This window comes from Carya illinoinensis, chromosome 12 (assembly GCF_018687715.1).
Source record: "Carya illinoinensis cultivar Pawnee chromosome 12, C.illinoinensisPawnee_v1, whole genome shotgun sequence".
Lineage (NCBI taxonomy): Eukaryota > Viridiplantae > Streptophyta > Magnoliopsida > Fagales > Juglandaceae > Carya > Carya illinoinensis.
In genome coordinates this window covers 25,432,423-25,457,659 of record NC_056763.1, presented here as the reverse complement: position 1 = coordinate 25,457,659, position 25,237 = coordinate 25,432,423, and the positions used below count along the sequence as shown (strand labels likewise).

At 36.1% G+C, this 25,237-nt stretch overlaps 2 protein-coding genes and 1 pseudogene across 3 annotated transcripts; 2 read left to right on the top strand and 1 right to left on the bottom strand.

The window, feature by feature from the left end:
• The first annotated feature begins 11,696 nt into the window (after positions 1-11,696).
• LOC122289363 lies at positions 11,697-13,547 on the top strand (annotated as a pseudogene).
• Positions 13,548-14,068: 521 nt separating this feature from the next.
• On the bottom strand, positions 14,069-16,990 carry LOC122289116 (probable E3 ubiquitin-protein ligase RHA4A). Its single transcript, XM_043096058.1, has 3 exons — positions 16,648-16,990; positions 16,178-16,263; positions 14,069-14,903 (listed from the first exon to the last, which is right to left on the bottom strand). The coding sequence occupies exons 1-3, from the start codon at positions 16,864-16,866 to the stop codon at positions 14,453-14,455; spliced, it is 756 nt and encodes a 251-aa protein (XP_042951992.1). The 5' UTR covers positions 16,867-16,990; the 3' UTR covers positions 14,069-14,452.
• Positions 16,991-20,320: 3,330 nt separating this feature from the next.
• LOC122290191 (26S proteasome non-ATPase regulatory subunit 8 homolog A-like) lies at positions 20,321-24,310 on the top strand. 2 transcript variants are annotated; one of them, XM_043097766.1, is made up of 6 exons: positions 20,321-20,549; positions 21,183-21,261; positions 21,812-21,914; positions 22,304-22,567; positions 22,852-22,975; positions 23,900-24,310. In XM_043097766.1, the coding sequence occupies exons 1-6, from the start codon at positions 20,445-20,447 to the stop codon at positions 24,038-24,040; spliced, it is 816 nt and encodes a 271-aa protein (XP_042953700.1). In that variant the 5' UTR covers positions 20,321-20,444; the 3' UTR covers positions 24,041-24,310. The 2 variants fall into 2 exon arrangements, with proteins under 2 accessions (XP_042953700.1, XP_042953701.1); XM_043097767.1 differs by having other exon boundaries at positions 20,323-20,549; positions 22,852-22,963.
• The last annotated feature ends 927 nt before the right edge of the window (positions 24,311-25,237 follow it).

The following is a 25,237-nucleotide window of genomic DNA, read 5'->3' as shown; positions in this document are numbered from 1 at the left end:
GGCATCTTGTATTGCCTCCATGTGTAAATTAAAAAAGAAAACATTCTAAACTACCATGATCAAAACCATTTACATTATAATTTTGGTTCATCAGCTCAATCAATCTTCAAATGGTCTTAACATGCACCCTTCACTCCTTGTAAGGCCAGAGCATGCATAGCTTTTGATTTACTTTTCTATATGGATATCTCATCGAAATAGATATTAGATAATGCACGAATGACAAGAAGTATCCTTTCCTATATCTTGTATTTTCCTTTCCCGTATCTCCCACGCTGCACCTCCCCTCGCTAGCTGTGACCACCAGTACTTATGACAAGCTACGAATCGAATTCAACCTCCATATCCAACAGATGCAACATGGCACAAAGTTGCAGAGCACCCAACATTTACCTCGGCCGGCCCTAGTGTCGTTGGCCTCATCGTAATGGGTGTGCAGAAAGTTCTTGCACGCCACTACAAAATTCTCCTCATGCATCCTATTTAATTATCACACCTCTACATGCAGGAGTACTGTCTCAGGTTGCCAATACTGCTATCTATCATCCATGTTGTTCAATTCAACTCTCCCACGTACGAATTTGTCTGGACCACTTCACCAATATCCTCAGTACCCTTGGGGCTCTCGTGGGAACGCATGAAAGAATCCCATTTGCAGTAAAAGCAATCGGTAATCTCTTGCAAATAGACTCTTCTTTGATAACCATAGTCGAACCAACCCTAGCTGTTTGCCCACAGCCCCAGCTCATTCGTCACCTACTAAATTACTGATTATTGAAAAATTACAATTTATTGTCAAATAAATGTAATTCAAGTACATGCAGATCACGTACATGTATATATTCGACGGCTAAGATCTAATCTCTGACTCGTGTTCTTGCTCTCATGCATGTGGGCTGGGGGCTGCCATACCCACACGGTACTCATGATCTTACTGTCTGCGTCTAATCCACGTAAAGAATTCCCCGGAAACCTCAAAAAGGTCGCGAAAGGACACCATTTTCCTGCAGTAATAGACGTGTTCATTAGATGCACCGCCGACTTGTGCAAGGATCTGCCAGTGAGTTTAGGAAATACGTTCTTATAAACATGGCGTATGACTACCTATAGAGAATCAATCCCTTTAACTGATTTCATTGAGGTGGTTGCAAGCTACTTTTTAACCTTTCGTAGAAATAATGACGTAGATAGCGGAGAGAGGAGCCCCGGAGTCTCTTTTGCTTTGAATATCTTGGAGCTCGATTCGAGGCTGAGGAGATCAAGGTCTTTTCATCTAATATTTATTATTATGCGTATTAATAATTTAAAGACCAGCACTTTGACGTTGCAATTTCATAAAACTTTTCAATCTCATTTTATATCATTTTCTCTAATTATTACAATTTTTTTAAATTTTTACATAAAATAAAATAAACAATTCAATTTTTTCAAATCTCAATATAAAAATAATATTAAAACAATATATTCTAATAATATTTTATTTAACTTTTAACTTGAATCTTAACTTATCTTATTTCATATCATTTCTGAAAAAAACGAGCCTTGTTCCACACAACCTACATTTAAAAAATATATATATATATATTTTAAAAGCCAAAAAATAGTGAAACATGAATAGATGACTAATTTGGAATCAAGGTCTGATTTTGATTGGGTTGGCACATGTAATGAATTCTGTTATATACAGTTACCTAGCTTTTATATATTTTTTACGTATTCAATTGATATGAATGATCAAAACAGTTATTTTATATTAAAAAAATGACATAGCTAATTATATTAATTGAGAGTGCAAGGAATACGCAAAATCAACTGTAAATAAAATTTTTGATATTTAATTAAGTAAAATAGTGTATATATTCAAATTTTGGACTGACGATAATATCATATATATATATAATTACTTATCTTAAAAATTGAAACTAATAAAATGAAATAAATTTAAATATTTGTATTATATTCTTAAATAATTTGTTAAAGACTTTGATTAATTATGTAATTTTTTTTAAACTAAAGATCTTTAGCAATTTAAAAATTAGACTCTAAAAGAAGATAAGAAAGATTCCAGACAAAGTACAGCGATGGCCAGAAAGCAGCTAGCTAGGTGAAAAAACTAAATATTTCAGCAGCTTGGATAACGCTCGATTATTGGAACCCTAACATGATTTTTGTCGTGATTGATTCATTTGTAGTGTACTACCAGTTGCCTTAGCAAGTGATCACATGTGCAAACTATGATATTATATCCATTCTTTGGCTTGGAATAAGAGGCCAATTGATCTCAGCGTGAATCCAAGAAAGACAACAACGTACAATTTTTATCTTATTTTATTCCAATATGGCGGAACATTTCTTATACTGATCATAAATCAGGGTAGTTGTCTGAAAAACACCGCCAGAAAATATGGAGGGCCGGTGCCCTGCCGAGCTTGCTCCTCTTCTTCATACACTTAGGCATGCACGTCGCACCACCCACTACAACAAAAAACATATTTTGGGACGAAAATTTTCGTCCCAAAATATATAGATTTCGTTCCAAAAGATTTTTTGAGACGAAAAAATTTTGTCCCAAGGTCGTCCCAACATCACTGTCCCAGAAGATATATTGGGACGAAAATCACAATTTCGTCCCAAAATATATCTTTTAGAACGATTTTGAAATTGACCGTTCGATACCGTTCGAACGATGGATTTTTTTGTCACGGTTAAAATTCGTTCCAGAATAGCGTTCGAATGCTTCTCATATACCGTTCGAACGTTAACGTTTCTTTTGAACGGTTATCAAGATACGTTCAAACGATCAGTAGAAATATGTTCGAACGTTAAATGAGATGATCGAACGGTATAAGAGATCGAACGGTGATGATCAACGTTCGAACGATATGGTATTGTCTTGCGTTTGAACGGTTTTTTGAGCATCTGGTATCGTTCGAACGGTTTGCGCATTGTTGTTTGAACGATACATTATCGTTTGAACGACATGCCCATTAATGTTCGAACGTGACTCGGTCGTTCGAACGGATATTATTTTTATTAAAACCAATAATTATAAAAAAACTAAATAGACATCCATATTATTTGAAAAACATAAATTAGGAACTGTTTAATTACTCACAAAAGTTTTATAATAAGTGCGAAGAAATAAATAACCATAAAACTAGCATTGTTCATACATAATTAGATAATGTCATAAGCTAAACGTAAAAAACCATCAGTTGGTTGGAGGCCTGTACTGTTGCATAAGCTGTTGCATTTGGAGTTGCATATCTCTCATGAACTCTGCTTGTTCTTCTTCATGTTGTTTGAGGCGCATCTCCCTGTCTCCTTGTCTCGCCAATTGAGCCTCTAACTCTTGTTGTTTTGCAATCAATTCTTCAATTCTACGATTTGCATTCTCTTGAGCTATAGAGGCAGACCCGGAAGAAGAGGAAGAGGGAGAAGGTTTTACACAGCGACCCAAACCCCTCAAATATCCTGAACGTTCACCCAGAACTTGTGTAAAAATCTCAACATCTGTATTTGAGGAATTTTGATCTGACGCAGATTCAGCACGCAGGGCAACCATTTTATCCTACACATAAGATAAAGATTTAATATCATCATAAATATTCAAATATATTTATTTAAAACAAATTATAATACTTACATAATTTTCACGGGCATCAGGATGACTCCACTCTCCATTACGATTAGTATGTGATGCAGCATATAATTTTGTCAGATCATAATTGGCATCTGAATTTTGCTATAACAAAGATTTGTTAAGATATAAAGTCATTATGATTGATATATTCAGTTAACTATATACAAATGAAAAAATAGCAATACCAATTTTTTAGAGAGGCGGTGGAAAGATCTTGAGCCTGCATGATGAGTAATCTTCAATTTTGATCTATTTGTTTTGTTTATAGAACTTCGCTCCTACATAAGAATTGAAAATATTATAAAGTGAAATTAAAAATAGGACTAAAATAATTAAATTAATTATACCTTATATGATGGATCCTCAAATATGTCACAAAGTTTTTCCCAATCAGAAGGTTGCACATCTTGAAAAGGATGTTAGCGTGCTTCTTCACTATTCTCAAACTTATTATAATGCTCATGACACCTCGCCTTATACTTGCGGAATGCATTACTTATAAGCTCTTTCACAGTTTTACGCTCCTCTCTCCGACCAAAATTTAATTCGAAATCATCCTTACAGAAAAAAGTTTGGACAAAAATATTATCATTTATAATATTCTAACTTTAAAGTAAAATAAAATTATAAGTCTAATTAAATTTCATTTATTAAACATTACCAAACAACGCTTCTTGATAAGGTCCTTAACATCTTGAGGGACTTTCTTCCATGAACTTGTTGCCAAAGGTGCATAAGTCCACAGTGTTACTCGTGAGGAGATGGCTGACATAGTGCGTGCAGCGATCAGCGAGCAGACATCAGCAGTGATCGATGCAGTGCGTATGGAGATCCATTCTGCTGTGTCTGAGCTTCGTACAGAGTTTGCTGCCATGTCTGCGACTCAGGTCACCATCAGTACTCGACTGACACAAATAGAAGAACGTATAGCTGCAGTCGAGGAAGTGTGCAAAGACTTGGGATCTTAATTACTTTATGATCAATTTTATTTATTTATTTCCTGTTTTTTGTATGGACAATATTTTGTGTTTTGTAAATTCAGTATTTAAGTTATATGAAATAGTATTGTTTTATATTTTCTAAACTAATTCTTAATTTAGATTATTCATATTATTTAATTAACCAATTTTTTATAATTACTAGTTAATCTAAATATAATTTGGCAAAAAACTTAAAAAATTAAAACTCTGTCACCATTCAACCAATTCAAATAACGTTTGAACGGTGAATATTCATCATTCGAACGGTTAATATTAACCGTTCGAACGGTTTATCTATTTCCCTCCAAAATATTTTTGCCTATCGCGCCAATATTACGTTCAAACGGGAAAAATTAAACGTTCGAAGGGTTAATCATTAACGGTCGAACGGTTAACTTATTTGGGACAAAAATTTTCGTCCCTAAGAATACCGTTCGAACGCGTTCGAACGGTCTGGCATAACCGTCGTCATTTTGGAACGAAATTCAAATTTCGTTCCAAAATCCCACTTTTTTGGAAATCGTCCCAAAGTAATTTCATCCCAAAAAATGTTTTTTGTTGTAGTGACCTTAACCGTGTGCGTGTTTGCTACTGTTTACTTGTACGCCGTCTTAGCATTGTTCTATCGACATGCATGCACTCGAACTGATCATCCATTCCACCACCTTGGCCTCCTTTTTCATCTCCCTCTCTTTGTTCCTATCTAATGTCGTCCTTAATTGCTTTCGTGTGGGTGACTCGTCTGGGTTTTCTCATGACCATCGTTTATCGAGATGAGCACCCTGAAAACCTCCAAAAGGTTCTGAAGAAAACGGATTCTTTTCCGGCGTTGGACGTCTTTATATGCACTGTCGATCCGTACAAGGAGCCACCAATGAGATTGGTGAGCACGGCATCATCAATCATGGCTTATGGATATCTGATGGAGAAGATTTCGGTCTATGTATCGAACGACTGGGGCTCAGAGTTGACACTGTTTGCTTACGTGGAAGCTGTATAATTTGCAGCTCACTGGTTACCGTTTGTAAAAGAATTAAATCCTGTTTTTCCTTATTATTCAATGTAATATGTACAACGATATATATAAGAGTATTACAACCGATTCCTATATTTACGTGAACAATTGAATTCAAAAGGATTACAGCTATACAATCTTATCATAACTAATTGCAGGATCAAATCTTCCTCATTTGTTGGGCTCCTAATTTGTTGTTAAGATTTTACCAAATCTGCTGCTGTGATTTTTGTCATTACCATTGCTGCAATTCTCGACATTCTGATATTCAATATCTTCAGCCTTGAATTCAGTTATACTGACTTGATTCTCTACACGCTCCCTCAATCTGAAGGGTAGTTCACAGACGTGCAGATTTTGTTGTACATGTTTGAACTTTAATGGAGGTAACGGCTTGGTAAGTGAATCTGCCAACTGATCGCGGCTTGAAATAAATTGAACTACCAAGTGTTTATTGAGAACTTGGTCTCTTACGAAGTGAAAATCAATTTCTATGTGCTTCGTTCGCGCATGAAATGCTGGATTTGCTGTGAGATAAGTGGCTCCAATATTGTCACACCAAAGAACCAGTGGATGTTTTTGGGGAAGACCAAGTTCAAATAGAAGAGATTTTATCCAACTTAGCTCGGCTGCTGTGTTTGCTAAAGCCTTGTATTCAGCCTCTGTACTGCTTCTAGCAACTGTAGGCTACTACTTGCAACTCCAAGAGATTAAATTGGAGCCCATAAAGACACAAAAGGCACCAACCGAGCGTCGGTCATCTCGATCAGCAGCCCAATTAGAATCTGAGTAAGCTTGCAATGTCATATCAGCTGCTTTGGTAATGTATAGACTGGTAGACACCGAGTGTTTAAGATAGCGCAATATGCGCTTGACTGCCATCCAATGTGTATCAAGAGGTTGATGCATAAATTTACTGACTTTATGTACTGCAAATGCTAAATCAGGCCTTGTGAAGGATAAGTATTGCAAGCTTCCTACGATGCTTCGGTAGAGACTTATATCTTCGAAAGGCTGGCCCTATCTGGAAATAAGACGACAATTAAAGGCCATTGGACTGGTGCAATGTTTGGCTTTGTCCATGTTGCTCCGTTTGAGTAAATCAACAATATATTTGCATTGACTAAGGTAAAGGCCATATGTACACCGAAGGGCCTCAACACCAAGAAAGAAATGTAGTGCACCAAGTCTTTGACAGCAAATGTAACTTTCAAGCAGTTAATTACATGAGTGATTGCATCTGAACTTGAGCCCGTTATCAAAATATCATCCACATATATAAGTATGTAAATCATAAGAGCTGGTTTTCGAAAAATAAATAAAGAAGTATCAGCTTTACTTTCTTGAAAACCCAAGACTTGAGTTTGTCCGAGAGCTTAGAAAACCATGCTCTTGGGGCTTGTCGCAATCCATAGAGTGACTTGTGTAATTTACACACATGATGTGGATAATGTGGATGAATATATCCTTGGGGTTGTGACATGAACACATCCTCTTGTAACTCGCCATGCAAGAATGCATTCTGGACATCCAATTGCTTAATAGGCCAATTATAAGAAATAGCGAGAGAAAGCACTAACCGAACAGTTGTATGTTTGATCACCGGACTGAATGTTTCTGAAAAATCGACCCCTTCTTGTTGGTGGAATCCTTTAGCCACGAGACGTGCTTTACAACGTTCAATGGTCCCATCCGCCTTCTTTTTAATCTTAAACACCCAATGACAGCCCACAGCATTGGTGTTATTTGATGGGGATACCAAAGACCAAGTGCCATTTTGTAGCAGGACAGAAAATTCATTATTCATAGCAACTTGCCAGTGGGCTGATTGAGAAGCCTCTGTGTATGAAGTTGGTTCAATTTCTAGAGGTGCAGTTTCTGCTATCAAGGCTCGCAGTAAAGGATATCGAATGCAGCCATCTTGTGGTTGCTGAGGCTTGTAAATATGATTATTTGATCTTGTGATCATGGAATGAGTGTTAGTAAAAGTGGGTTGTTCATCCCCGAGTGGTGCATCATCAGAGTGGGTGGCTGTTCCTTGATCTATTCGTGCAGAAATAGAACATAATGGTGCAGATTCGATGCTTGTGGGAATCGGATTAGGATGCAAATCTTATAAACTTGGTGACGGGGAAGAATTTATTTGCAGGGGAAGCATGACAGAGTTGGAAGATGAAGGAGCGGGACTTTGGAGTGTATTATCGAAAGTGTAGGGGAAATGATTTTCATTGAAAATGACATGTCTTGAGACATAGATCTTACCAGTAGAGAGATCAAGACATTTGTACCCTTGATGACAAAGACTATAGCTAATGAAAATGCATGTTTTTTAACGAAAATTGAGCTTATTGTGATTGTAAGACCTCAAGTTAGGCCAACATGCACAACCGAATACACGCATAAATGAATAATCTGGAACACGGTTATATAGCATTTCAAATGGTGATTTTTGGTCTAAAACAAGTGTTGGAAGCCTGTTTATCACATAAGTTGCAGTTTGAAAGGCATCTTCCCAATAGATCATTGGGAGTTTTGAATGTGCTAACATGCTTAAACCAACTTTGATAATGTGTCGATGTTTTCTCTCAATAGAACCATTTTGTTGATGCGTGTGTGGACAAGCGAAGCGATGGTTAATTCCAATGTTTGTAAAATATGTGTTCAACCGTCTATATTTGCCACCTCAGTCGGATTGGATGGCTTTGATTTTCCTTTCAAAATGGTTTTCCACATATTTTTGGAAAGTAAGAAAAACTTGTTCCACATCGGATTTGAGTTTAAGAGGAAATAGCCAAAGAAACTTGGAATAATTATCGAGAAAACTCCCATAATATCTAGCACTAGTGATGGAAGGAACGGAAGCAAGGCCCCAAACATCCATAAAAATTAAATCTAAAGGATGCAAGGAAACAAATGTGGATAACTTGAAAGGCAAATTATGGCTTTTAGCCATTTGACAATCAAAGCACACACTGTGCATTTTATTTTTCTCTACTGAAAGGTTGAAAGTAGATAGAACTTTGTGGACGACGGGAAGAGAAGCATGGCCAAGCCTACGATGCCAATTTTGAAAGGAAACCCGAATACTAGAGTGTGCTTGAGGTAGACGGGTCTTGGTGGTGAAACTATAGAGGCCATCACGGAGATGGCCTTGATGAAGGACCTTCCCTAAGTAATCCTTCACAAGAAAGAAGTGAGCGTGAAATTCAAAATAGACGTTATTGTCAATACAAAACTGTTGAACAGCTATCAAATTCTTTTGAATCTCAGGAACTAAAAGGACTTGGTTAAGAACAAAGGTGGAAGAGGGAGTTTGGAAATATGAAGAACCAGTTTTAGAGATATGCAAACCTTGACCATTTCCCACGTGAACAATATCAAAACCATTATATTCAGTGTTCTGTTGGTGGAGATTGGAAGCATCATTTGTGAGGTGATGGGTTGCACCCGTATCCGCATGCCACTTAGTCTCCCAATTGGTAGGATTACCATTATTCACAGCAATCATAGCTTGCTTGGGTGTATCTTTTGGAGTATCCTGATAAAAGAGATCGAAGCGGTGAAAACACTTACGAGCTGAGTGTCCAGGCTTACCACAAACCTGACAAATAATAAAGGACTGATCATTGTTGTGGTTGGAAGAGTTAAAGCCACTACGATTGCCTCGCCTTCATCCTCGAGAGCCTCCACAGCCAGTCTTAGAAAATGGGTGTGATTGATGTTGAGCAACATTGGCAGAAGGTTGTTGAATTGCTGGAGTGAGTTAGTGTCGAGATAGATGAGCTTCTGTGGTTAATAATAGCGAATAAATATCTTCAAGCATTACACTTTAGTGCAAGCAGAAATGGAGGCCACAAAACTGTTATATTCGTGGCTGAGACCTACAAGAATATAGGTGATAGTATCATCTCGTGTCAGTGGCTGGCCTGCAATTGTTGGTTCATCCGCTAGCCTCTTGATGAAGTGAAAGTATTCAGTAGCAGATTTACTGCCTTTAGTGGCGATGGCTAGCTATGTGCGAATTTGAACAATGCGCGCACGAGATTTTGAGGAGAAAGTGGCAGTCAAGGCATACCAGACATCATGGGAGGAGGTATAAGTAACAACCTGAGCAAGCACTCCTTCGGTAAGAGAAGACATGAGAGTGCTAAGAATGGGGTTGTCCTGCTGGACCCATTGAGAATAAGCAGGATTTAGTATCTCAGAAACAACATTGGTTTCAGGGTGGGAGACGGAAATGGTTTTGGGTGGTGTTGGTGTGGTTCCGTTGAGGTAACCAAAGAGGTCCTGACCTCGAAAATACGGTACCAACTAGGCCTTCCAGAGGAGATAATTTTCTTGGCTTAGCTTGATAGTAGCAACAGAAGGCATGGAAGTAATGGAAGGAGATTGAGTTGTGGATTGAGAGGAAGACATTTAGATGTTGGTCTTTTGATGGCTATACTGATATCATGTAAAAGAATTAAATCCTCTGTTTTTCCTTATTATTCAATGTAATCTGTATAGCAATATATATAAGAATATTACAACCGATTCCTATATTTACGTGAACAATTGAATTCAAAAGGGTTACAGTTATACAATCTTATCATAACTAATTGCAGGATCAAATCTTCCTCATTTGTTGGACTCCTGATTTGTTGTTAAGATTTTAGCAAATCTGCTGTTGTGATTTCTGTCATTACCATTGCTGTAATTCTCGGTATTCTGATCTTCAATATCTTCAGCCTTGAATTCAGTTATACTGACTTGATTCTTTACACTGTTGTGGAGGAAGATCGAATAATATAAAGGAGAGGATCCCATAAGCTTATTTTGAATCAAATCGCTCTTGGTCATCAGATACTAAGCAGATTAAGGTGAATTATATTGAACAAAACCTTATTATTGAAAGAGGAGGAATCAAGAACCCTAAACATTAGCTTATTGATCATCATCCTCTTGCATGTGTACTATTCAATTAACGATGTTGAGGAAATGTATGAAAGCATAAAAGAGTACTATATCACTGAGGAGATAGAGCGAAGAGCTTTCAGCAAATGGACAGATGGGTTTACTCGCCAAGATCATCGATCCCACCATCATTCAAGTTTGCTTTGTGCACGAATTTAATTTACAAATCGATGACTTTATTACTAGAAGTAATAGGTTTGTAAAAGACATTATAAAAGTAAACTTCGTCTAACGTAGTTTGATACGACACGTTAGATTTATTTTATAATTTATTTTATATTATTTTTAGAATGCCTAGCCAATTACTTTATATATTGAATTTCGTAGAACTTCTCTAATATAATTAAGGTTTAGGGCTCAAATAGAACCAATCGCTGTCAACAAGGAGTGTCCCAATTTTGTTGTGGCTGGGTATGCGTCGTACGTTGTCATAATAATTTCCTGGTATGTATATTTTCCTCTCTCTCTCTCTCTATATATACGCGCGCGTGCGCACACACGAAAAATGATCATCCGAATGTTGCATATATATATATATATATATGAAAAATTATATATATGTGTGTGTCGTGTGTGTGTTGCCAGTGGCCTTTTCAATTAATTTATTATTTGTTTTCATTAATTAGTACGTTGTCTTGTTTTCTGCTTTGTATTGAAGCCTCGAGTGTCGGCTACCCCCCAACGCACCCAAACCTTAATCCTAACCTTGGACCGTGACATCATGTATTCTAATGACCCACGAACACCTCTTTGTGCGTTGTGTTACCTATTAGATTCAGAACTTAGGTCCCAATTATCATATGTTCAGTTCCCTCAGATCTTTTATGGGATCAACGACGACGATACTTACAGTTGCGAATATAAACGACCATTTCAAACTAATCCGTTGGGTTTGGACGGACTATTGGGCTCTAATTATATTAAAACCGACTGTTTCTTCAGTTGACGAGCTTTCTTTGGAGGCCCATCATATATTGAGCCGCCAGAAATCTCCCAACTTGGACCGAACCGTGTTGTGAATAAGCCAATCCAGTCTCGATCTACTTAGATTTGTTTTGGAAATGGCACACATGGTTGCTGAAGGCAATTACGAGAACGGCACCAAATGGGGCTGAGGTAAGCTCCTCCAAGCTTCTCTCTACTACAATATTACGTACTTTGAACAGTGAGTTAAACGAAGGTGTTAAGTAGCTTAGTTTCACATAAAAAACTAGAGATATGATCTCACATTAATTAAACTAAACAGAATCCCTTGTCGATGATATATATATATGATTCATAATTATTGAAAATATCAGGTTTTTTTTTTTTAAATATTAATCCAAATTTTGAATATATGGTCTCTTTCTATCAATTTAAATTTTTGAGACGATTAATGATTTAATTTTATTATAATAATTATTCTGAATTCAAATTTTGATCTTTCTCGTCATTCTATATAAAATATTTAATAGAAAAAATTAATGATTTTGATAATCTTACATGATTTCATATTGAGATGAAAAATATGAAATATTCAGTTTCAAAACAGCACTAATGAATTCTTTGCACAACGCATGCATAGGTGGGCTTCAGATATGGATCACTGGTAGAGGACTTCTACACGGGATTTCTGTTGCATTGCGAGGGATGGAGGTCCATATTTTGCAACAGAAAGGAGACCAGCCTTTCTGGGTGATGCACCAATCAGCCTCATCAATGCGCTAAACCAATTGCAGAGATGGATCATTGGTGCTCTTCAGGTTGGCTTCTCCAGTTTCAGTCCCATAACTTAAGGCATCAGTTCTGTGGGACCTCTCATGGGCCTTGCCTTCATGTATTACTCCTCCATCACCATATATGCCTTCCTCCCCCAACTAGCTCTTCTCCATGGACTCGGCATATTTCCAAAGGTATATTTACTAAACGCGTGTTGTTTTGATGTTGAGAGTACTTTTACAGATCATGATCAGTGTGTCATAGAAGTCTACTTCGATAGAAAATGTTGTGTTCCTCTCCCTCCATCTAATTCTGGAGAGGATCTCTAATCATACTGCAACCAATATATGCTTCTAATTTTTACTGATAAAACTATCTATTACAGTAAATCAATTTACACTTTCTAGTGATTGTCACTTCCCAATCAATGAATTTGGAAAATGTGTTGCAGATATCAAATCCCTGGTTTCTCTTATATGTGTTTCTTTTCCTCGGAGCCTGCGGACAAGATCTCCTTGAATTTTTGGTAGCGGGAGGAACAGCTCAAAGGTGGTGGAACAATCAAGGAATGTGGATGAAAAGAGGATTTTCATGCTGCGTATTCGGGTTTCTCGAGTACTTTCTCAAGTGTTTAGGCATTTCCACATATGGTTTCGGTTTGACAAGCATAGTGGTTGATGATGAACAAAGCAAAAGATATGCCCAAGGTATCTTTGAATTTGGATTCTCTTCACCCATATTGTTGGTGCCATTCACAACCGGAGCCATAATTAACCTAGCCTTCTTTTTAACGGGGCTCACGCAAGTTTTAAGAGGGATCAGCAATGTGGAGGGACTGTTTCTGCAGATGTTCATAGCAGGTTTTGTGGTGGTGAATTCCTTGCCAATTTATAAAGCCATGGTCTTAAGGAGTGACAGAGGAAGAATGCCCCTCAAAACTGCTATTATCTCGACACGTCTTGCATTGGCCCTTTATACGCTATTTTCTCTAATTCCTCTGAGGAATTGAGATTGAGAGCTAACATCAGAAGTTTATGAATTCATTGTACGAGTCTGGGTTGAACACAACATTAGTGGACTGGCAGCTTAGACACATACATTAGGGACTTCTTGAATCTAATAATTTGTAAGACCCCATTTAGCTAAATCACAAGTTAAGAGGGGTAAAATATGATCGAGTTACAATGAGAATGCATGAGTGTTGTTAAATAAGGTTAATTCAAATTATCTCAAGAAGGACAATTCCCACAAGGCCAAATCTTTGCTTGTCTTACAGTTCATGTCACTTAGTTGTTTACACTTCTACGTCATTTAAGAGATTACTAGAGTCTCCTAGAAAATTTCACGCTTCAAGATCAAGATATTTAGATGGTTTCTATTGAAAATTGTATAAAGATGAAAGTTTTTCTCTTTTTGATATAGACTTTTTTCACACCTAATTTAATGTACATAAACCCTTATTTAAAGAGTTTTCACCATGGGAAGTTAATTATCTTTTCTGAAGTTGTGGTAGCGATGAGGAGTTAATTAATAACTTCCTACCCATGTTGACATAACATGGGTCATGGTGGGTTACCCACTACCAACAAGTGTCAAGTATCACATTGGTGTTTTATTACTGTTGCAGTTTAGGTGACCATTACATCGATCATTTAAATGAAAAGGAACTCAACATATGTTACATCAATTAGTACCACAACTGGTGATGATAAAATTCAAGATAAATAACAGCATTTTCCCTAAGAATGACCCCCAAAAAAAAAGCGTTGACGCTTGAAGTGGAAAGCCAATCCTGACCATCGGTCAACAGTTTTATTTAGTTGGGGGCCTGCTACAGAAAATAGATCTCAAGATAATTGTGCCATGACAATGGCAGTACTCTTTTCTAAACTCTCAAGACATATCACCCAAATCTAAAATAGGGTCATCCAAAACTATGCCGATCTCCCCCTCTGCTTCAGTACTCCTGACTACCACCAGGCACCACCACCAATCGCCTTCAAAAAAGTAATTAGGAGAGGGATAATATGATAGGAAAGAAGAATGTGGATGTTTAAAAGGCATGCGTATGCATTTCAGCATCTGTATGCCTATAGAACTTTTACGTGTATAATTAGTCACTTTATTCCATCATGGAAAGAAGACATGGTGTTGCTTCATCTTTTATGGGGTTCTGATATGAAGAACTACTGATTCCTGATCGTGAACCATCTCATTCTCCCTGCAAATGGTCAAATCAGGTGATCTGCTGGAACCTGTTAAGCATATACTCACACCAGATGATCCTTCAATCCTTATCATCGTCTGTTCTCTCAATATATTAGTGATGTTTGAGTTTACATCATCTGACTGCTGTTGTTGTTGCTGCTGTTGTTCCGATGATTGAGTCTGGGGATGCTGGTTGGAAGTTGTGCTATCTTGCTGGGGGGGTTCAGAGATACCTTGCTGAGCATGATTGAGAAGTTTGGTGGGGATGACCAAGCATCTACAAAGTGGACAAGTTGAGCTTGAGTGCAGCCATACATGGATGCATTCAATATGAAACACATGTTTGCACAATGGGATTTGGAGCAACTCTTCTTTGATCTCGAATTCTCCTAGGCAGACACAGCATCTGCGAAAACAATTCAGAGAATGTTTTTTCAGTTCAGTTCAGCTTACCCCGATGGTTAAAAAACAAGTTCTTCCCTTTCAATTTCTCGTGTTTTTGCTGCTATTTTGTTTAATAACTTACGGGAAAAAACTTCTAAAACTTGGGAAATTTAGCAATTTATAGCACTTCTGTAGCAATTTAGCTGACTATTCATATAATTTGAGATCCATGCATGAGCGGTTCAGGTTTCCCTAGACTCTACATTGAAGAAAATCGGTCTTCATGATCATGGTACTCGATTGAGCTAAACATCGATCACAAAATATTTAGAAAGTGCAGCAACTGTGGGTAATCAACAACAATCACAAATAGCCAAGAGAAAACTTCCATGTCAGGAAAAAAACTGTAGATTGTACTTTTAATACATGTTTCTTATGCAGGTGGGGTACCTTTTCTGAAGAATCTTGATCAATACAAAATACCAAAAATTTTCTGAAACTTTATTTTATATATATATATATATAGTCACCCTCAAAGATGTCATTTCTCATATATTCTACTTTGTCATCTATCTGTTCAAAAATACTTGTTTGTAAAAAAAATGATGGTGCTAGCATGTGGAGATTGTTTTTTTTTTATTATTATCATTTTTTGTAAATATTTTTTTAACATCCTTAATCATTGATAAAAAATAAAAATAAAATACACAATTTTACTAATAATCAATTCATTTAATCATTAAGAAAAAATACTAAGTTAAAAAACTTAAAATACATTAACGGTAAGTTGATCAGCAAGTTTGAGGGATTCCACTAACATTTAAAAAAATAAGAAAATAGCTGATGCCATTAAAGATTCTAAATGGACAAAAAGTATTGACAGTTCTATATATGTTGCAAGGCATGTTGGGCCATAGCTGGTTACAGCCTTACAGGAACAACTCTATATGCAGGCTTTAAGGGGTTTCAAACTTTCATAAGTATGCCATTATCTGAGGCCATTTGCGAAGTTTATAAAGGAGAATTTGATTCGTGGTCAATCTCTGTCGTGAATAGTGCTTTCCGAATTGATGAATGTGATATCCCATCATTTAGAGCACATCTTGTAGGGCCTAAATGATTAAAGACCACTATGCTCCAAGAGCAAGAACTTAGCTCCTCTTCTTAAGATAAAAACCAGGAGAAAAATTACGTACATATAGGAATAAAAAGAAGAGAGGGAACGAAAAAAACCAGGAGAAAAATTATGTACATATTGGAATAAAAAGAAGAGAGGGAACGAAAAAAAGTACATACTGTGACTCCCTTGTTCTTAATTCCTCGTCGAATAAGATTACTGGAAGCTTATCCTTGATATACCCCTTCAAATCCACCGGACATGGCTGTAGAAAATAGAGAACTAGATAAATATTTATTAGATTGATATGTACAAGCTGTCATATAATCTGTGAAAACTTTGGAAAAAGATTAGGCAGAGCACTACTGCAAAACTGTACTGTGTATGATTAAATTCACGTTGATGCTGTGCATGTCCAGTAACTTTCTTACTTTTTGGGTAATACAGTGAAACAGTGTTGAAGATCGACTCAACAAAAGAGCACAACTCAGTGACACAGGAAAAGCTTCCAGCCTTCTTAAAATCAACAAGGAAAAGCAAAGACAAACACACACAAAACAAAGCAACACAGTTTTATGCTCTAATCGTTTTCCTTTCTGCACGTCTTTGTGGAGAGAGAGAGAGAGAGAGAGAGAGAGAGAGGACTTACTGAGGCGAGATATGGACTGGTTGGATTAGAAGTAATTGGAAATTCTAATGGTGGAGGAAAAGAGAGAGTGGAAGCCCTCCTCTTGAGGTAGAACAAGTAAAAAAGTAGGAGGAGGATGATGGAAAAAAGGATAGGAATTGAGAATATGAAAGACTGATAAAGTTTAAGTTGAACTGCCGGAGAAAGGTGCGGAGGGTTTGGAGGTTGAGGAAGACTCATGATGGAGTCCTAGTTTTGGCAGAGCTAAAAAGATCTTGTTGAGTGTATTTATGGAGAAAAATGGTCTTTCTGATCACTGTGTTTGCACACTCGGAGAGAGAGAGAGAGAGATGATTAGCAAACGAAACCTTTGTTAATAAAATATAAGCAAATCGATGATCTTTTTGTATTATTATTTGTTTTTACATATGGTGGTATAGATTCTCCCTTTTCCATTATGGGACGGAGCCAATGACACTCCACTAAATTCTGGGTCCTCAGACCAAAGCCCATCTGTTGCATGAGCCCAATATAATTATGAAACTCATGTGCCGTTTGAATTTGAAAAGTATTTTATGTTATTTTATTATTATAATATTTTTAAATTTTTATATAAAATATAATAAATAATTTAATTTTTTTAAATTTTAAAATAATAATAATATTTTATTTAATTTTTATTTTTTATTTAAAACTATCTCATTTTATTTCTAAATCCAAACTAACCTTTAGTGCACTGGCTGATGAGACAAAGAAAAAGGAATATATATGAGATAAGAGAAATTAAGGAATTGCTGACTATCGAAGTTGCGCAGATTTGTTTGAGTTTCTTGCCGGGAGATAATTGGAAAAGGGCTCTCACTTGCAAAGATGTTTGTGAATGTGGTAGGCCTGTCCTGCTTTTGGTCAACAAAGATCATTCGTGGATGGATTAATTATTCTTCTAACTACTGTTGGTTGATCTTATTCAAGTTTGGCATCCTGGATTTAGCCAATGTGAGTTTAACTCTCAACTTCAAGAAATTGACACCTCCTTATGTTTTGTCCATTTAAGAGCAACTAATTATTAAGCAAAAGAAAATTATTTTGACGTGTATGTTCCTAGATCGACATGAGTTGATTTCATCGTATATAAGATCTTATATATATATCAATATCCATCCATTGGCATGGTAGGGTTTTATAAGAAAAGTTATAAATTAAATTTTGTATGCCCTTTTTATATCGATTGATAGATATATATATATATTCTAAGCAATAAGAGAGGCAGGGATAACAGTATAGCAATTCTTTCTGAGCGTGACTATAGGAGCCATTCTTCATTATAGAATGTTTGGTTTGAACTATAACTATTGTCCCAAAGGCAAGCCCATCATTACAGCACTCCTAGAGTATCCAGTTGATCCAAAACCCGTCAACTTATATTTTGACTCGAACTCTTGAGTCTTGATCTCGAAGTAATGAAATATCAGCTTGTAAACTGGACTATTGCCTTAGTGGTAAATATATTTTTCTTATGTATTTAAAAGTTTTTATTTTACTGTAAACCCAATTCAATATTTGGAAAATAAAATTAGATAAAAACAAAAATACTATGAGAATAAATTTCTTATAAGATATTATCAAAGTTAAGTTAATGATGAGAGGAAAGATAGGGCAAGAGAGGTGTTCCACACATTTGAGTGGTATTAGGGGCCACGCCTTTTCCTCTTTAGTCTTCACTATGATAATATAATGGAAGAATTTATTCTTCCTGAAAATGAAAGGAAATATTCGGCGATTCATTGCAAAGTGATGGTGTTTTACCTTTGGTCAGCTATCGAGTGCTACTATATATAGTCAATTTTATTTATTTTTTATATATTTTATTAATATGATTGATTAAAATAATTATTTTATATTAATAAAAAATAACGTAATCAATCATATTAATAAAATATATAAAAAATACACAACGAATATGCATAAATGACTATACAGAATATTTTTATTATATATCATCATTACATAAATACCAGATCAGGCACTGACCGAATAAAGCATGATCAACGGGTTTTTCATGCGTACTCCTAATACCTTCCTTTTATTTAGTTCATTTTTCAGCATAAATAATCAACCACTCAACCATTAGCCAAAAAAAAAAAACCATTAAAAGCGTTATTCTATTTAAGTTTAAATCAAATTGTTATCACGGAATTTATCCGCTACAAATAATAATTATTTAATAAATAGAAACTCTATATGTAGTTACATTTATATATTTTTTGTACACTTTATTAATATACTTAACTGTATTATTTTTTTAATATAAAATAATAGTTTTGATCAATCACATCAGTGAAATGCACAATAATTTACTTTTGTCACAGATTTGCATTATTTTTAATGTATTTATAGTTATCTTTAGTGGTCCATGCAACTTTGTCCTGATCTTTAGATTATCCTTTTCTAGGATGGAGGGTGCTTTTGCTTATAATCCCAGTTGAGATGATCAGATCTCACTGTTGTTGGTGGAATATGAAGCAAGCTCTCTACCTCTTCCATCACAAGGTGGGCATGCATGAGATCAGACTTTAGCAATGAATCAGATTCTCCAGCTCTTTAATTTAGAACTTCTTCTCATGCCCAAGTTCACAGTACATCTGTTTTAACTCATGAACAAAGTGCTGTTATGCTTTTTTATTCCCAGTAATCATCAAAACAAAGACAACCCAAAAAAGCAAAGCCAAAGATATGGATTAACATCTATCGACTTATCCATATGAATGATCTTGATCTTAAGCTATAGAGAAAGTTGACATTTAAAGTCCTCCCGAGCTTTTACAGTCACTAGTCTTAATTTCCATTGTACAATCAGTATTCTTACTACAACACAAGCAATTTCCACTCATTATATACTGATTTGATCACTTGACGAGCTTTAGCTGAATTAAATAGTTCACACAACTCGAGCTTTAGCTTTCTCGTATTTGCTTGTTATGAAAGTCACTGTATATTTCAACTCGAGCACGATAATATATGTTTTATGTAAACATTGGGAGTTAAGAATCCCGACCATCAATTCAAAGCATTTTGATGATCAAAGTGCTAACTAACCAACTGAAAAAATACACATTAAAAGAAAAAAGTGAAACTAGCAATACAGCTTCAATCCTATATTTCCATAGTCAATAGACTACAACATTGTCCTAAAAATTAAAAAAAAAAATTAAAAAGAGTGTTTAAAATTGGTGATTCATTGAGAAGATTTGGAAATAGTACAAAAATACAGAAATTATGTAGAAAAAACAGAGGGAAGAAGAAAGAGGGAGGGAAATGGAGGAAATAAAGAAAGAAGAAAGAGGGAAACATCCACCAACGAAGACAACGAAAAAGACGACCTTTGCTATGTGTTTCTCTTCTATTTCTATTTTGGTCATTTTTTATTTATTTATTTATAATAATTCGACTGATATGGCATAATATATTAGACAACTCTCATGGTTGCATCTCTCGACTATCCATAGAAGAATTGTATTTTCATAGTCAATAGACTACAAAAACACACTCAAAATTAAGAAATGCCTAGGCCTATCACTTGGCCCATTACAAGTCCTGGGCCCTTATTATTCAATCCCGTTTCCCACCTTTACAAGTTGGATCTGAATACACGACCCGGGCCCAATGTGTGTGTCTTATCTTTTTTTTCCAAAAAATAAAATTGGAAAAAACCCTAAAGGCGAAATTCTGTTCCGACTTCCTCTTCAGCAATAAGCAAGAGCAAAGGCCGAAGAAAGTGATCGATTTTACGCACATTGACGTGAGAGAAGACAAAGTCGATGGATCCGAAGCTCACAGAGGTCTCGCAGTTCTTCGAGCGCTTCAAAGCCGCGTTCGTCAGGCACGACTTCGATACCTGCAGCAGACTCCTCTCCCAACTCAAGGTACACCATCCCGAAATGCCCTAGTTTTTCTTTCCGAATACTCTCATGAGTCCCTTAATGTCCTGCCGTTTTTTCCTCTTTTTTTTTTTCGGTTGTAAGCCACAGTTTACGAGTAGCTGGGGATAGTAAGGGTTATAGTGGGTTTTCTCAATCTGGATCCGAATTTATATAGTGAATTTTCGAATTTTGGTATATAATTAGGGTTTTGATTCGGGATTGGGAAAGAAAGTCTTTTGGCTAATTTTTAGTTTGGTATTGCATGAATTAGTCGCTGTGTTTGGTTTGATTGAATGACGTGGGATAATAGTTGTCACGGTAGTCTACAGTTTTATCTATGGTTTAGTGAACCCTGGATTTGGGACTTAACCTAACGTATTGTTGATTTGGCTGGCATATTTGTGTTTCAGTTTATGGTTGCTAGAGTAGAGGCATTGAGTAATTTCGATCAGATTTCTTTGTGGATCATTGCTAGAGTGTTAGATGGGAGTACCAATAGCGCTTAGTTTTGAGCTTCTGGAAGCCTGTTGGATCTGATTTATGATGAGAGAGAGCATGCTAAAATTGGTGTGGTTTATGATGCACACACTTGAAATGAAGCCTTTTTCCGATGGATTTTTTTTTTCCATTTATCAGGTCTTGCTGACACAATTCAGAAGCCTCCCACCTCTGTTTGAAGGCACGCCTAATGCGATCCATGAACTAAGCTTAGCAAGTAAAATTCTTTCTTCATATCACTTAATGCTATGTGTTCTTTTCCTTTTTTTCTCTTTCCAATGGTATTGCGGTGGTTTCACTGTCCTAGGAGTTTTGTTGATGAGCATTTCCTTTTATGCAATTATGAATTGGTCTGCAGTTCAATCTTTTGGCGTTCATTTTCTACACAAATACTTATTCAAGCTCTTAATTATGATATGTGGATTAGAACCTCAAGTGTGTTTGAAAATGTGGAGTACATAATGTACCGAACAAGAACTATACATTAGTGCAAATGATTGAAATGAGCATATGGTCCAAAGTCTTACTACTAAGTCAAGAAACAATATTATTAAAAAGATGTATTGTATTTTTTTTTTTTTTAAAAAAGCTTCTCATTATCTTGCATCTGATGAGTCCATTATATTAGAGATTTTTTTTTACAAGTAAGAAATTTATTAAACCACATAATTAGACATATTAGATATCATTTGAAGTTGGTGTAGATGTTATCATTTTTTTGTTTCTGAATTATTTTCTCATGATTTATTATATACGAGGACTTTCAGGGGATATATATGAGCATGCTGTTATTCTCAGTGTGAAGATCGAGGATCAAGATGCATTTGAGAGGGATTTCTTTCAGTTGAAGCCTTATTACACTGATGTTGGGTAAGTATATATTTTCTTCAAGGTCTTGGGGTACCTGTCCCTTCAAGATCCAAGGTTCAACACCTCATGGGTGTAAACAATGCTTTGGGGCCACATCCCCTGGTGAAAAGCCAGTGAGTTAACCAGTTCCGTGTAGGGAAACTTCCGAGAGTGCGGGGCACAGGACCGGAGTTTACTTTGCAGGGCGGTCTGAAGGGCCTTGCCTTGGAGAGGTTCCTTGACATTAAAAAAGGCAAAGCAACAAACATGTTTCGTAGATAGATACCCTTAACCCATAATGAAACGAATACCATTATGAATTGTAAAAGATTACGTCTCTGATCAATATGACAATGATATGAACAATACTTTTGCTGTTTCATTTATTATGTATTTTTCCTTTGGAGCAGCAACCTCCTACCACCATCGCCTCAGGAGTATCCAATCTTAGGTCTCAACTTATTGAGACTCCTTGTGCAAAATAGAATTGCTGAATTCCACACTGAACTGGAACTTCTTTCATCAACTGCTTTGGAGAATCCTTGCATCAAGCATGCAGTGGAGTTGGAGCAATCCTTCATGGAAGGGGCTTACAACCGTGTGTTGAGTGCTCGGCAGAAGGTGCCACATGAGACTTATGTCTACTTCATGGATCTTCTGGCAAAGACAGTCAGGTAATTTAGTCAATTCCAATCTTTAGTAATGCTTACAATGTCTTAGATGAATCGAAAGCAGTAAGAGACAAAGAAACTGTAAACAAGCAAGTTAAGAGCTCATTCTGAATATGGCAACATAACTTTGTATCTGTAAACTATTACTTGAAAATCAATCTTTGGACTCCTGGGAAGATGTGATTGGTGGAAGTCCTTAGGCTTTTATTCAAAATAGTTTCTAATTTGTAGGTTTGTATTTACTCTCTAAAATATGTTTAAATTTATATCTTTTCTGTCACTTTCAGAGATGAAATAGCTGGATGTAGTGAGAAGGCATATGATTATCTTTCAATTAATGATGCACGACAGATGCTGCTGTTCTCTTCTGACCAAGAACTGTTGGAATACATCAAGGAGGTGCTCAATCTTGTAATGTGTTGATTTTTTTTTCCTCAACGATTCAAATTACTGACCATTCTGGAAGTAATATAGTTGATCTCTTGTTCCTACAATTATCTGGTTTGTGGTGAAGACCTTTCACTTTAGGTTGGAATACCATGTCCAAAATCTCGCCACAAGTCCTTTGTTTAAAGGTGGGAATGCGCACCTCAAAGTGGAGTGTTTGGAGCTGTCGGTAGTTTGGGATGAGTGGGGCCCTAGCCCAAGTCATTGGCCTTGGATATGTGATATCTGAATTTGATACCTCATATGATAAGGATAAGTGGTGTATGGGATCTCACATTGCTTGGGAATGAGAAGTTCTTGTTTTTTATAATGTTCCAATGAGGCTCCAATTGTATTATTGACTAGCCATTTTGGAGTATAGGCCATGTGGTTAGGCCATTGGAGTGTTACACTGAAATAGTGTATATGACTCAAATGTTTCTTAGATATAGTTTTCTAGATTTAGGTTAATTATAAAAAAAAAAAAAAAAAGGGCCGTCGGATGATCAATTATTTAGGTTCATGGAACTCCCCCCCATACCATCTAGACCGTAGGGGTTCTGATCTGGGATTTGCTTCCCCACAGCTGGGGCTCAATGCCCCTAAACAAGTTGCTTATACGCGTGTGTGTGGAAATGTCTAGTTAGCATACCAAATAGGACTGAATAGTGTACCAAATGTTTATTTATTAACTGTTTTAGTTAAACAAATGATGAAAAAGAAAAAAAAAAAATTAAAAAATGTTCGGTAAACCATTCGGCCCATTTTGGTATGCCAGGTAGCACTACCTTATGTATATATATATAGACACCAGTGCACACACGCACCACACGACACTCTTCGTACCAGCAATTAAATGTAATTATTTTATTTCACTATATTCCTTTTTAATCCTTTGCTTGAATGCAGGATCATCCTGAGTGGGAGATGAAGAATAGTTCTGTATTTTTCCAGAAGGCAAAAGAATCTGCACCGTGCAAGGAAATACCTTCTCTGCAATTGATCAACCAGACACTCAGTTATGCGAGAGAGTTGGAGCGTATTGTGTAAAAGAGATCCAAACCGGCAACGGTTGATAGTCTGCTTTGGATTCCAATATCCCCACAACTGATGCCGATTCTGTTGTTTGAAAATTTCTGCTTCCCAATTCAGTTCTAAGCTTTAAAAATTGTTATCTTTTGTAAGTGGGACATATTTTCACCATGTTTCTTACCATTGGCATTCATCATTGCCCAGCTTTCGATACATTTTCTTTTCCTCAAGGGAGTACTATTTTCTGAATTTGCAATTTTAGTGAATAAGATGCTGCGTTGGAGGTTATGAATGATTTTAGAATTTAAATCATAACTTGAACAATTTCAGCGCCTATAACGTTTTCACATTATTTCTATGCAACGAGTGGTTTTGCTGTCCCGATATTGTATATTCCCGATCTTTCCACATAAATAGTGACTTCATAACATAAAACTTGCACTTGCAAATCAATGTCTTAACCTATTCCATCTTTATACCTATACTGTGACTGTTGTCCCTCTATTCCATGTCTTAACCTGAAATCTGATCTCAACGTTGTCTCTGCAGTGGTGATATGTTGAGTTTCCTGTGGGTTTCTCTGTACCAGTCGAAGATAATTGCAGAACAGTGTTTCGGATGGTTGCAAATGAACAGTGTGACAATATGCTGAGCACCCTATTAGAGCGATTGACTCAACAAAATAGTATATTTGTTAACCTTTTTTTAAAACAAAAGCGGAAGCGTCATCATATCATTTAATCTGCATGGCAGTGAGCATGGGCTTGTTTGCACTTCCAACCATTCTAATCTTATCTAATTATTATGATTTTTTTAAATTCTTTTTTAAAAAATTCATATATTTTCATGGCAAAGAAATCGAATTAATATATACATAAACATGAAAAAATTTGATTATAAACGATTTTGCACATTAATACGTGCGCACATCTAACGTGATTGGTTAGAAAGTTAGGCTTTAATAAAAATTATGTCAATTTAAATTTTAAATATACAGATAATGACATTGATATGCAAATCGGTATACAGATTTATTTATACGTAGTAAAACTTATGATTCTATATCGATTTGCTACCCAGAAGATTTCCCCCATTTCTTAACGTTGTTTCGAAGATTTTGATTAAAAAAAACTTATGTTGACGTGTTCGGCATTAATAGCAGTGATACCATTACCAACACCAATTAAATCAAGAGAAAATATTAAGAACAACTAT